The sequence below is a fragment of the Choristoneura fumiferana genome, chromosome Z (assembly GCF_025370935.1).
Source record: "Choristoneura fumiferana chromosome Z, NRCan_CFum_1, whole genome shotgun sequence".
Taxonomy (NCBI): domain Eukaryota; kingdom Metazoa; phylum Arthropoda; class Insecta; order Lepidoptera; family Tortricidae; genus Choristoneura; species Choristoneura fumiferana.
In genome coordinates, this window is record NC_133472.1 from 12,138,539 (window position 1) to 12,153,280 (window position 14,742).

Consider the following 14,742-nt stretch of genomic DNA (forward strand, 5'->3'; position numbering starts at 1 on the left):
ATTACGAAACGAAGTACTCAACCCCTTCCCTTGCAGCGTTCTCCATCAATTCGTAAATTAGCGTAACGGACCAAGTAGCAGTGGGTAATGGAATTTCCTTGATTGAATAGGTACTGTAGCGACTTATCGCTTTCCAATTATATTACGTAAACAAACAGGTGAATAGTGTGCACACCTACCCTCGGAGTATTAGTGTGGAGATGGAGTCAACATGATTACGATTTTGGTAAGCCTATAGCCAGTTATCGAAATAGTAAGTTAATAAGTAGCATAAATGTGTTACTAACCTACTATTTATTATTTCTGTTAAGAGCATAAATATGAATACTATGTGGTACACAAACAACCTAAAATCACACTATGTTACAGATTCTTTCTCTAGTGCTCTACTCGAATGCCTTAGAAGCACAAAATGAAACTGAAGGAGAAATTAACAACATACTTCAAAAATACATCGATAGGATACCAGACATTGATTCCAAATACGTCATCAACGAAGGCTTATCAAAATCAATATCGAGATATTTTAAAGGCAAAATGAGTGCGTTACCTTTGTTTAAAATAAGTCTTAAGATAGATCGAACTCCGGTGAAGATACCGTGGACTATTGACGGCCACGGCGAACAAGTGCCGACCTCGGTGGATGGCGTAGCTAATGATGGAGAAATTCAGTACAAGTTTCTGAAGGCGAAGAAAGTCGACGCTCCAAAAACTGACGCTTGATTGACCTATTTTACTTTTCGTCCTCTATGTCTCTTCCTAATTTGCCTTTATTACCCGACAGCCCGAAGGAGGATTATGTTTTTACCAAATTAATTAAAATAAAGGCAAATTACAAAATCTATGAGCTTTGCTTCATAACAAAACTGTTTTATAAGATTTCCTAGCAACAAAATTTCCCAACATTGAACCCAGTGAACTACATAATAAACGTAGTGGTACGTTCGTAGTGGTAATAAGGACCTAATATTCCGGATTTTCCAATAAACGGGGAAAACATTTTCTATAATCATCTTGTGCTCAACGCGACTGCTTGTTTCCTGGAGCAAAAACGTGGTGGTTGAATGGCCTTATTATAGAGAACTTTTCCTTTCAATTAGGAAATTAACCAAATTGCCATTGAACAAAAACCTGTTGTCTTTGGGAATAGGGCAAATAGTGCCTATCTACCATACCTAAATACCGCGTATCATCACATTCATCACTATACGTGTTATTATTTGTCCCAAAATATTATTATTACTAAGTCAGATACGTGGAACTATTCAATGTTAGTTTTTTGTGATTTGCACTATCCCCGACTTTATTCTTTACGAGTAGCTACTTCCCAAAGTTTTCGCACGATCATAAACCCTTTTTAGGGGAGAATATAATGCAAATATTACTTTAAATGTTGGCAGGTACAATCAAGTGCAAAAATACTACAGTGCTTTTTTTACTTCCGTTAAGTTTAAGGCTACATTTAATAAGTCAAATGAAATTAATTTCTCTAAGACACTAGAGGCCTTACGCTTCCCTACTATTAAAAAGCAAAATTAATTCAATAATGAGAAAAAGGGTAGGGTACCTACATATTTTTAAAACGTTGGATAAGTTCATATTATTACACTCGACTGTATGTATACCACCTAAATTACGTGCAAAATAGATGACTGTTTTATATCCGCGAGAAATGCTGGTATTCCTACGAACGCCATTGCAAACGAAGCTTGGCTTTACCCTCACTAAAAAAACAAGTGTTTAACGTACAATATGCTTTTAATCTTTTATACGGTATTCTGAACCGCTCCTCTGCCGAAGGTATTCATACTATCATCCATATGCAGCATCGAAAGGATAAAGGAATACACCAATGAAAAAGTTTGGTCACTCCCTCTGTGGTTGAAAGACTCGGTCTTGGATTACACGCACATTTTAGGCAGTACCTTGAAGTCAGGGTTACAATAAGTAATGGATTCCATGAAAATAACGAGTCATTCGCGCACCGACTGAATCGCCTCCCGCACTTTACGGCAAAACAAAAGACTTTCATCTTATGAACGAACAACGTAGGCATAGATAAAATGGGTTCACCCCTTCAACGGCGCCGCTCGAAATAAAGTATCAAGACATTAACAAACACCGTTTGCTTTGTAATGTAATGTAAAATACGTATTTTATACGTAGACGACACTTGGTTTGTGCATGGCTTTTCATGTTTTATCTTTTTTGTAGTCAAAACATCAAATTTGCCTAGGGATAATGAGTATCCCAAAGCTTTTAGATGTGTGTATGTACAGATTTTCTATCCTAGTTTTAACCTACGCATATTTGTGATGTATCTATTAGATAGAACGCTATGATCACCAACTAATACTTGCAGCGCCATCTAACGGAACAGAGCCAAAGTTCTCGCGCGCTGCACGAGCTCGGAAGTCGAAATTAAGGCTCTGTAGAACGCGCAATACAGTCAGATATCAAACTAATGTCTTGTTGATATCAAACACATTTGCCAAAGAAATCGTAGGGAAATAGATTATAAAAAGGTTCCACCCTGGTACGTGATTCAGTTTCCTTGACTGTCGTACGGTCGAAATCGTCAATCTAGTACCCATTTAAAACAAATCCTTTGAATTGTCACTCAAGATGACAGAAACTCAATCTAAAGCCCTAGGGTAAACAGAGCGAATGTATTATATGTGACAAGCAAGAGACGAGGCGTGAAAACCAACCAAATTGGTTTTTGGAAAGGCGCGCTGCTATGGAGGTATGAGTAATAAAGAGTTTGAGTATAAATTGTCGATAAAAAGGCACCATAAGAGAACTAGAATTAACTGTTATGTACGTCGACCAAATCTATTGCAGGTAGGGAAATCGACAAATGAAAGTAAAAAAGTTATCCATAATGTTCGGGGTAAGTAAACATAATTTAATTGGAGATAAAGCTACCTAAATAAAGAGAACTACTACATGTGTATAATGCAGCTAAATAAAATGAACTCTTAAAATGTTTATTATTTTATTAAGCACACCATTACTTGTCGAGTTATTGCGATTGGAATAAATAGTTTCTTGCTTTTTAATATACCATACCCTACCACTACCACGTGACGAAGGGCAATTCAAAAAGGCTTATTTCTAAAACCGGTGATTTTACTCCAAATTCGTCTAAAATACAATAACACAGCAAGGCTCATACATAATTCATAAATTATTTTAAAAAAATTGAGAAAAAAAGATTTGTTTACTGTGTCAGCAGTAGAAATAAAAACCGGCCAAGAGCGTGTTGGACACGCCCAAGATAGGGTTCCGTAGTCGTTACGGAAAAATCAAGTAATATTTTTCTATGAATTTTGCGTTTTGTATAGAATCTTCCAAGTTCAGGTATGTTTTATTCCATAGGCTGCTATTTACTCTTAAACTACTAATAAGCAAATTTAACCATTATAGTTTTCTGTGTACTGGAGGGTGGGGGGGGGGTCACTGAATCGAAAAATTGTCTTCACAACCCCCCAGTGATTTTAAAAGACTTATCCAACGATACTCCACACCATAGGGTTGGACGGGAAAAAATCACCCCCACTTTACGTATAGACGAGGTACACAAAAAAATTCCGTGCAAAATTACAGCTTTCTATCACTGATAGTCTCTGAGCAAAACCGCGGACAGACAGACAGACAGACATGTCTAAAACTATAAGGATTCCGTTTTCACATTTTGGCTACGGAACCGTAAAAAGCAGTTGTGGAGCTAAAAATTAACTTAATTTAATTAAATTAAAGGGCGTGTAGACCATTTTGCGCTCCATAACAGCTCATCCACCTTCTAGTGCTGACTTGCATTTCTTCTAATCGACTAGGATTTCGGATGATATTACCAGGGCTAAAAGAGAATGCCTCTTGGACTAGTAATTTCTCAGTGGTCTAAACCTCATCATCTTAACAAAAGGCAGCTTTCTTTTTACATTTTCAAGAAACTATCAATCCGTAAGAATGAGTTTATATCTATTTCAAAACAAAATACATAAATATATGTACGTATTCTGGCATCTGTTCTACATAGTGATTTATTTAACAATTCATAAGTGGTAGTCAACGTTCTAATGAATGAACCACAAAAAACTTAAACACATCTTAGACATGCTTAAAACGACAATTCTCTATGAACTAATATGAATTAAACACATGTTCAACGGTTGTCTAAGTATTTGTGGTAGCATGATTAATGTTTAGAAGTTGACTTGGGCCCGGTAATGCTTCTGGAACTTGTTTGCTCTCAGAGAGAGCTTCATTTGCCACTTGGCCTGCACTCGCTTCATAAAATGAATATCGCGTGCTTTTCTGTAACAACAAAAAAATATTTGAACGCTCATGATTTGGACAATCTCAACTGTAGGTACACAACTCAAATACAAGCTTTCACTAGCTGTCTTTAACTAAAAGGTGCTCTTGTAATAACGTACGTGGGGCATACTGAATAATATCTAAATTTTTAAACACACTGATTGCAATGAGCATCACTGATGGGATCATGAAATTTTCTCTGTGGGGCCGTGAGCATCACTAGTGAGATGAAAAACTCATCTTCTCAAAAATGGTATGAAATGTTGCCATTACGTCATCAAAAACTTCGTAGAAAGTAACTCATCCTGGAGACTAGGTGCTGGTTTCAAACTGTCCAGGAAGTAAGTATGAAACTACTTCCTGGAGAATAACGGGTTCCTTTAAAAATTTGGAACCCATCACAAACAGCGCGCGGGCCGAGCGGCAGTGTTGGGTGTAGTTAACAAAGTAGCACCTATTTTGAAATGGGTCCATGTCATCATTATCATCATTATCACCATCAACGACCATCATCATCATCATCAATCACTAACAACCATCAGCATCATCGTCAAAATCATCATCATAATCATCATCATCATCACCATCACTAACAATCATAAATATAAATAAATATAAATATCACGGGACAATTCACACCAACTGACCTAGTCCCAAAGTAAACTTAGCAAAGCTTGTGTTATGGGTACTAAGCAACGGATTAATATAATTATATAGATACATATTAAACACCCAAGACCAGAGAACATTATATTGTATTTTTCATACAAATATCTGCCTCGACACGGGAATCGAACCCGGGACCTCAAGCTTCGTAGTCAGGTCAGGTTCTCTAACCACTAGGCCATCTGGTCGTCTAAAATCATCATCATCATCATCATCATTATCATTATCATCACCATCGTCATCATCACCATTGTCATCACCATCAACCATCATCGTGTATCATCAAACTCATCACTACCAACCATCATCATCATCATCATCATAATAATCATTACCATCATCCTCAACATCATCATCATCACATCACAATCACCGTCATTTCATTATCACCTATAATTTTTGAGAAAAGCACTACAAGCTTCGACCAGTAATTGCCATCCTGGCCACGTATCATTGATGGCCTCACCTTCGTCCAGGATGGCTTACTTCCTGGTCTCTGCAGTAATGTACTATTTTCAGGGTTTTGTTTTGAGAGATTATTTTAGGGGCTTATTACTCGTACCTGAGTAACAGGGCGATGTTGTGAGCATCACCGGTGAGATCACTTAATTTAATGTATGTGGGAGCGTGGGAGCAACACTAGTGAAGTAGGTATGGTGGGCAGTCAACGTGTAGGTATAAACAAAACCATAATTTATGTCTGATACACTAGAGTTCGCCCGCGGCTTCGCACGCGTAAACTATTCGATCTGGTACAATTGAAATTTCGAGATTTTTTCAAATTCCCAGGGAATTTCCAAAATTCATATCGTGGTCTGAGGTTGTGTTAAAAACAACAGAACTGTTCAAAATTTTAAGACTAAATCTAGCAGTTGAAATTTTAAGATTTTATCCCTATCCCGTGGGAATATCGGGATAAAAAGTAGCCTATGTGTTGTTCCAGATGTCCAGCAATGTACATAACAAATTTCATTCATATCCGTCCTGCCGTTTTAGCGTGAAGGAGTAACAAACATACACGCACGCACGCACGCACGCGAACGAAGCGCACGAAACGGTGCGGAATCGCAATTTCCCGGAATTTCAATTGTAACTACCAGATCGAACAGTTAACGCATGCGAAGCCGCGGGTAAACTCTAGTAGAACAAAAAATACACCGACCGAAAATAAGCTACTACTACTGCTTGTCGATCTCTTTGATAAGAACTCACTTCGCAGCCAGCGCCTGTTCCTTGGGGGCCCATCCGAGCGCGCGGTACACACCGAGGAGCCTGTGAAGCTTCCGATCAGATTTCTTCACTAGAGCCTGGCTGTTATGCGTCAAGTTCTGTTTGTAATATCTGAAAACAAACTTATTGCTTAGTAAGCACAAGATTACGGTCATGCCGCTCAAATGATGGTGGAAATAACATGAGTCAATTTAATAATGTAAACAATATTTCAGTTTTACGATTAATGTAATCATAATCAATTACTTAAGGCCCCTTTACGCAAAGCTCTGCGCAGGGGGCGACACTAGCGCAAACCGCCGTTAGTTCTCTTATTATTTTGTGGCCATGACGGATCATGACTACAGACTCCAATCCCGGGATTCTTCATACTAAAAATCTCGGGATCGAATTCACTAATCATGACCAAAGAGTACAGTCAGCATCAAAAGTTGCGGATCACTTTTTACAAGCTTTTATTTAGTTTCACCTGTCCCGTTGTCCGTCTGTCTGTCTGTAATCAAATCTTGCAAGTTAAACTCGACCCACTTGCAGTGGTTGGATTGACTTGAAATTTGGTATACTTATGTAAATTGCGTGACAATACCTCAGATCAAATACTTTTTATAATCTGGTAGTGACATCCTGGTAGTCCAGCCAGGAACGTCTCCACAGGACAAAACTCTTCAACGGTTAATGGCATCGACTTGACATTTGGCATGCAAATGTAGTTTGGGTGACAATAAAAGTATGGTCAACAAAAAGTACAGTCAGGAAAAAAGCTTGTATTAAAAATGATTTTTTTACCAAAAACTTATTAGAGTAAATACTCTTGTCGTTTTAACAAATTTGACAAATTTGGTTAAGTATGTTGGCTATGTTGCTGCAAAACAACAACGTACAAAAGTAAGCAGCTACTTTTGTTTGATGCTGACCCTACATACAGAAATCATGACATATTTATTAATAAAAAATAACATGATATTTACATCAATAGTAACGATAGAGCTATATTTCCAAAAAAAAATTGAAAAAATATAATATTATGGAATCCTATGGGCATTTAACTTATTCAAAAAACTGTTTACGGTTTGTGCTAAGCTGCACTCTGACGGCAAAAAATTGCAGTAATATTCCCTATTCTCATTTATTTTATTTATTACTTTTATGAGCTTACCACCGCGACTTTGCCCTATATGGTGGAATGAAAGAAGGCTATTTCCCTACGACAATGTAATTCTAAAACGGCTCTATAAAAATAAAGTTTCGCAAAACAGTAACACAAAGACACTGAAGAAACATATAATGTACAGTTTTAGCATGACAGACTGGTATAGGAGCTAGGAGGGTAATGAAGTGTACAGTCAAACAAACTGATTTCCATTTGTTCAACCGTACTTTCTATGGACATGACCAAGACTAAGAATTTAAGGGGCTGTTGTTTCACCACCCATTGATTAATTTTAATTGACGGATAAATGTGATGCCGTCTCCGTCTATTCGAACAAAACAAACAGACAGCATCACATTTATAGGTACGTCAAATAAATGTAATCAATGCATGGTGAAACAGGGTGTAAATGTAGCTACTTCAATTTAAATATTTTAGTGCAGAGGAGTAAAAAATAACCCAAACTTAATGATCCCCTAAGAATAGAACGGCAAAATTTTCAAAAAACTGACCAAGTGCGAGTCGGACACGCGAACGAAGGGTTCCGTACCGTTATCTATTCAACTTTAGACATTAGAAAAAACGGCAAAAAAAATTCACGCTTGTTGTATGGGAGGTCTCCTCAAATATTTATTTTATTTTAATTTAATTGTTTATGTTTAAAATGAATATACAACTAAATATTATATGAATATTTCAAGCGTCTACCTGTTGCGGTCATTAATATCAAGCAAAAAACGGCACAAAAAAACACATTTGTTGTAGGGAGCCCCACCTAAATATTTATTTTATTCTGTTATTACTATTTATTGTTATAGCGATACGATAATCACGGTTCATAAGATCCAGCCTGGTGACAGTAATAGGGTCCCGTTTTTACCCTTTGGGTACGGAACCCTAAAAAGCTCTCTAATCAAGGGCACACATTTTTCAGCTCCATTTCCCAAAAACTACACCCAACCCGCGCGAAGCCGGGGCGCGTCGACGTAAATGCATTTTTAGGTTAGATTTATATGTTTAAATTCGTAATATCTTTTGACTACAGGTATTGAAAACAGTCTTGAATATGAAATGATTTAATTGGATAAGGATTAATTCAAAGATATGAATAAAGTAGCCTGATTTTAGTCGGCATTTCTATCAACTTTTAAAATGTAAAAAAATAGTTATAGTAACATAACTACAACGAATTTTTTTGTAGATATTGATATATTCTTTAATATTGTAGACATTTTTTTGTTCTATCTTTAATAGTTTCCGCAGCGCATGCGATGAAAGATATTTTATGACTATTTTTTTTACACCTTGGATTACATTATAGAAGTTTTAGTACGGATCCCTAATTTTTTTTAATAAAACATAGCTAGTCACACAGATAGTGTAGCTTTCCAACGGTGAAAGAATTTTTTTAATCAGTCCAGTAGTTTCAGAGCCTATTCAATGCAAACAAGTAAACAATAAAATCTTTCCTCTTTATAAAATTAATATAGATAAACATAATAGCGAATTAAATGTTCTCATTCAAAATATTCGCAAACAGCAATATGACTCATACTGAGTGGTAAAATACGTGCTGCTACATACTACTCAATTGTATGACGACTATTATAACATGTGTTCGCGCAGATTACAATTATTTCAAAATATATACGACACATTACTTAGTCGACACACTACTTAGTTGTTCATGCAACAGAATACTGACACAATTGCCTTTTGACGATTATACAAGAATGTGATTTAAAAATATCAAAACATAAATTCAAAGTCTAAAACTTGTGGTTTTGTAAACATGATAACATTCTATTGGATAAAAGTAATATGGACAATATAGCCAAAAATGTATAGGCAAATCCTACTTCTTAGTGATATTATAAATGCGAGTGTGTGCATGCGTGTTTGTTATTCTATCACGCTAAAACCGCACGGATTTGTATGAAATTTGGTATGCAGATAGCTGAATATCTAGAATAACACATAGGTTAATTTTTATCCCGTAATTACCAGGGGTTCAGAGGCCGTATTTTCTAACGTGCTGACAATATTTCTTAATCAAACCAAGGCAATGCACAATATTACACAAAAAATAATTGCTGCAAATTGTTGTGCAATTGAAGCTTACTACGATTTAATGCTTTACTATATAATAACCAATTCGCAATCTCCAAGCATATTGCAGTGCATTAACATGTAATTAAAAACACAATACTAGTTTCCGCTCTAATAGTTACCATAACTGTTTTTTTTTTCAAATCCTGTGGCTATTAATTTATTATCAATCACAAAAAAAATGCATTGCATATTCATACTTGTCTTGTTTATTGAATTTTATAACCACTGCAATTTTGTGGCGTTTTTACAAATATAGCTATGCAGACAACGCAATAAATACAAATGAAAGGCAATGGCAGTTCTTCAAAGAATCTGCCATACTCTGATACTTGCAGCAATGAGTTGAAGTATAATGCTTAGGAACCATAGCTTCCGCATCATTCAGGTAAAAAGTCTCAAACTAGAGCAGATCTTTTAATGAAAACAATTTGGGCATTAATCAAAGCTCAATTATTTTTTTAATGAGGATCACCAAGATAGATTATTCTTTTTGGGGTTGAAATCTAGACAAAATCATTTTTTCTACAAAGTAATTATTCATTGATGAATATATTAAAACAGCAATGTTAGCATAATCTTAGATAGCTATTAAATATAAATGGTTTACCTCATCAGTGTGCGATGGCCAACAGTGACGCCCGACGGTAGCACCAGCTGGAAGTCATCCCCTTCCAGTGTAGCCGGACCTTCCACCTCCTCATCCACCTCCATATCCTCATCACCTTCTTTCTTGTCAGGGTAAGATGCACTGAAAATTAAATTAAATGAACTACTACAAATAATGTTTTTAAATAATAAAAGTAATGTAACTGTATTGCAAACGATGAGGTAAACATTTTACATGCCTTACATCAAATTTGACATAAGTATAAGCTTACCTATAATCATAGTAATCAGCATATTCTGCTAGGGCCAGCCCTTCATGCAGCATTTTGCAGTGTCCCTTGTCAACCATGTGGCCACGAACTGCTTCCATAGAATAGAATGTGCGGCCAGACTCATTACACCAGAGGCACATATAACCCTGTGAAATCTGAAAAAAAGTTAATTATTAATTCATTACAGGTGCTCTTTTCCAAACAGGCAAGACATCATGAACATGAGCTGAACACATGTCAGTTCTCAGAAAACTGAATTTAGGCTAAGACACAGTTAACTTTTAGCAAGGGCATTTAACTTCTGTTTTACTGAGCATAAATTAAATCATTACAAAGCATCAGTGCTATGGGCCATCATGCAATTAAAGATACGTACTAGGTAATAGCACTAATGTTTTAAATGTGAAAGCGTAAGTCTGTTTGTTTGTTACCTTTTATGTATTAACTTCTGAACTGATTTAGATGCAATTCTGTATACAGATAGTTTGAGTCTTGGCAAAGGACATGGGATAGTTGTTCTCCCAGAAAATTTCATCATTCCCGCGGGATAGCAGTAAACAAATTCTAAATTAATGGAGTTGCGGGCTACAGCTAGTATATATAAAAACTAGGTAATATCAAACAGAATATTAAAGGTTTTTTTATCAAGTCTATTTAGATATTGAATAATGCAATCTGGCCAAGGTTACACACAACAGCAATTTCCTACAAACACAGAGCATGTATTAAATTCATTTAATTTCTAAATTTTGAGCATTGAATCATTGCTACTTTTCTCGAAAATTTGATGTCTCTGTATGTGAACCGAACCATAGTTAATACCTTTTCTCCTAGGTACAGCAACAATCCCCTAATGTCAACACAGTACTCCACATCAGGGATGAAAAATGAGTGTGCTTGCGACATGTGCTTCAGATTTTTCACCATATTCTTATTGTGGTGGCCACAGAACAGACAGTCCTGAAGCTTGATCAGGGAGTCACTCCCTTTGATGCGGCATTCATCCCATTCGTCTGAGTCAAGCTAAAATACAATTTAAAACTATAAACCAGAATATACATTAAATCAGGAAATTTTACAAAAAAAAAACTTTTACATTATTGAACTGAATGAACTGTTACTACTGTTAGTCTGATCTAATTTAACATGGAATTATTTCATATTTTATAAGAAATCATTGTATAAAACCATAGTGTTGTGTAACAAAACTGTGATATTAAATCAGATGAATCTACCTCTTCTATATCTGATTCTGTATCAGCATCTTCATCCCCGGATCCATGGGCGTTGACCAGCCTGAACTTAACCCTGTCTTCAGCGGGCTTGGGTGCGCCTGCCGCGGTCGCTGCAGCTTCCACCTTCACAAAGCTGTCAGTATCAGACGGGCTGCTGTGCTCTTCATCTTCCACACTGCTGGCTCTTTCTTGCGCCAACTTGTGCTTCTTACTGTTCAGGTGATTGTTGTAAGCATTCGTCGTGTTGAACAACTTTGAGCAACACTTACAGTAATGTGAATCATCGCGATTTTCGTCCTGCGCCTGATCTCTATGCTCCCTTACTCTAGCTTCAAACTCTTCCAGCGTAATGGAGGGGATCGCGGCGACCTTCCTTTTCAAATTGTACCTGTGCCAATCGGATTTATAATGTTCCCTTTGCAATTCAGGACTTTTAAACAAGACCTGACAAGTAATACACGAAAATGAATCAGGCATGATTATCACAGATCACAGCTCAATGAACACGTTTTGATCGAACAGGTACGGGTACGTTGCTTAAGGCAGAGATTAAAAACAACAATTTATATGACGAAATGGAATAAAATTATTCGAACTATGTATGATATGAGGTGAGACTTATCTTATGGAGTGATAAGTTTGGATAATAAGGTCAACGTGGTAATAGTATGGTACTCAGTGTTGCCAACTTCTATTTATCTAAACGCTAGGCTCACTGTCAAAACATTCGTTAAAATTAGCTAAAGTCAGCCTTTGTCGATTAAGGCGTTCTGCATAGGTACACTGGTGATGGCAGCAAGGACGGATACAAGATCATGTTTTGGGAGGTAATTAAAGTTTTTTCCCAAAGCTTTTGAAACTTTTCCATACTTATTCCAAAAGTGAAGTGATTTCTACCTTCACTTGACCGAATTTCATCTGCCCGAATTTCATGTGCTATAATATTCAACCGCCATAATATTGTTTCTTATAAATTCATTTTCACTACTCATTGTTTACCATATTAATCAAATGACAGAATCTTTGTTTCCCATAATATTAATTTCAATAATTTCATTTTTCATAATCATTGTAACACATAAGTATCACATGCCATAATATCATTTGCCATCCATGTAAATCGTGAGTATCGACTCTATAATACTGATAAATCCCATACGTCAAACAAGCAAATTAGTTAAATTTTAATCACATAGATTAAGTAAGGTTAGCATTGCGACTTGATTTGTTGACTTGACGGTTCGGAGTAGACATGGGTAATCTCAACTCCGCGAAGTGATCTGACTCACTAGATCCAGCTCCGGTGTCGGTACCGAATCCGCTTATTGAATCCGACTCCTTTATTGACTCCGGTTCTTTCGAGCGATTATTAATTTATCTATGGCCGATCCGCTCCGGCTCGGTTCGGTCGGTCGGTGTCGGTACGGTACTGCGGTGCCCCACCCGCTGACTGAACTGAAGTACAGATTCGTGAGAGAGAGAAAGATTTGTTCGTTAGTCCAAGTCCGAGTACCGAACCGAACCGACCAACCAAACATAGATAATAAGATCCAAGTCCAAGATCCGATCCGCAGGGCTACTACGAACCGAACCGAACCGAACCGACCAACCAAACATAGATAATAAGATCCAAGTTCAAGATCCTATCCGCAGGGCTACTACGAAACTCCAAAATCGAAGTTCGTGTCGTGCGGTCCCTCTGACACTTATACTATTTAATACGAGAGCGAGAGGGACGGTACGATACGAACTTCGAGTTTTGTAGTAGCCCTGCCGATCCGATCCGAGCCGAGCGAGAGCGAAAGCAGGCGGACGGAGCGAGTCAGTGTGAGTGAGCGTGACGGCGATCACGAGCGAGGCGAGCCGCTCGATCCAGTCGGAGTTAGTAACTCCGGAGTCAATAAGATTTGAAAGGAGTCATTAAGGGATTCGGATCCGCTTGAGGATCTGACTCTTTTGAATCTTCAGATCCGGATTTACCCACCTCTAGTTCGGAGCAGAAGTGACTCGGATAGGTTAGGTTAAGAAGGCTAAGGCGGGAGCGAAGAGGAGCGTAGCTCCCGCTTAGCCTTCGATGTTAGTTTTTTTTGTGTTTATAGCAACCCAGATAATAAAGATATAATAAAAATAGAATAGATTAGTAATAGAAAAAAAGCAATTTTAATCAATCATAATCAAAATAAACACTTTTAGTATGGCATTTGAATATTCTTTTAAATAATATTTTTGCACTTAATAATATGGAAAACAATACGTATTGCATTCGTATCATTATGGCATCTAATTTTCGGGAAAATAAGAATGTATCAAATGAATTTTCTAGTAAACGAAACATTCGGGCAAATGAAGTTTCGGGCATATAATCTTCGGGCAAATTAAATTATGGCATATAACTTTCGGGCAAACAATAGATAACCGATTACATCTAAAAGTCTCTAAGACCTAAGCAAAAGTCCGCTCTCCAAGCGTTAAGTTATTAAATTGGCAACATTGATTACATGTTTACCAAAAGGTAGTTAGTGATGTGACGTATGACGTCAAATCATAATTTTATCAGTTTTAATAGGTTTTAACTAAACTGCGTAATTCGTCGTTCACTCGTCAATCGAAACTTTCTGCCGAAGGAAACTTTCCAAAATTGCGGAATTTTTCTTATGAAAATTTCGGAAACTTCTTACAATTTTGTATGGGAATTGAAACTTTCCGTTCCTTAAATTTACATTTCCTAGCTTACTTCTTGTGAAAATTTTCCGAGAACTTTTCCGAATTTTTGGTAACTTTCCGCAAGTTGCACTTCTGTACAATCTCATAAGAGCTTTTATACCTGCTGAGCTGGCAACTTTGCATTTTGTTAGTTTTTCTCAATTACTCATCATCATCATCATCCCAGCCTATATACGTCCCACTGCTGAGCACAGGCCTCCTCGCAGAAAAAGAGGGCTCAATTACTCATTCCATAAAATTTTTATGAAAATTAAAAATGTTCTCTGATATAACACTTCTTAATACTTATATAAGTTAATGTGTCTACTCCAATATTCGTGATAGACTTTTATATTCTATAAAACGAACTAATGTTTATGACCGGTTTTTAAAGAAAATAAAAGTCTATCACGAATAATTATTGGAGTACACACATTAACTTATA

General features: G+C 36.8%; 2 protein-coding genes across 2 annotated transcripts; one reads left to right on the forward strand and one right to left on the reverse strand.

Annotated features, from left to right (window-relative positions):
* Positions 1–91: 91 nt before the first annotated feature.
* Positions 92–842, forward strand: LOC141427530 (uncharacterized). The gene is made up of 2 exons (XM_074087065.1): positions 92–226; positions 370–842. The coding sequence occupies exons 1-2, from the start codon at positions 212–214 to the stop codon at positions 721–723; spliced, it is 369 nt and encodes a 122-aa protein (XP_073943166.1). The 5' UTR covers positions 92–211; the 3' UTR covers positions 724–842.
* A 2,139-nt stretch (positions 843–2,981) lies between these two features.
* On the reverse strand, positions 2,982–12,291 carry LOC141427498 (cytoplasmic 60S subunit biogenesis factor ZNF622). The gene is made up of 6 exons (XM_074087010.1): positions 11,595–12,291; positions 11,182–11,382; positions 10,360–10,514; positions 10,089–10,229; positions 6,202–6,330; positions 2,982–4,320 (listed from the first exon to the last, which is right to left on the reverse strand). The coding sequence occupies exons 1-6, from the start codon at positions 12,069–12,071 to the stop codon at positions 4,209–4,211; spliced, it is 1,215 nt and encodes a 404-aa protein (XP_073943111.1). The 5' UTR covers positions 12,072–12,291; the 3' UTR covers positions 2,982–4,208.
* Between the last annotated feature and the right edge of the window lie 2,451 nt (positions 12,292–14,742).

Bases quoted from the DNA above. Each gene is read 5' to 3' on its own strand.
- LOC141427498 (XM_074087010.1), bottom strand. From the start codon at position 12,071: ATGCCTGATTCATTTTCGTGTATTACTTGTCAGGTCTTGTTTAAAAGT. The intron at 10,515-11,181 runs GTATTAACTATG...ACTTTTTTTCAG, and splicing joins TGCTGTACCTAGGAGAAAAG to ATTTCACAGGGTTATATGTG. The intron at 4,321-6,201 runs GTGAGTTCTTAT...TTGTTGTTACAG, and splicing joins GAACAGGCGCTGGCTGCGAA to AAAAGCACGCGATATTCATT.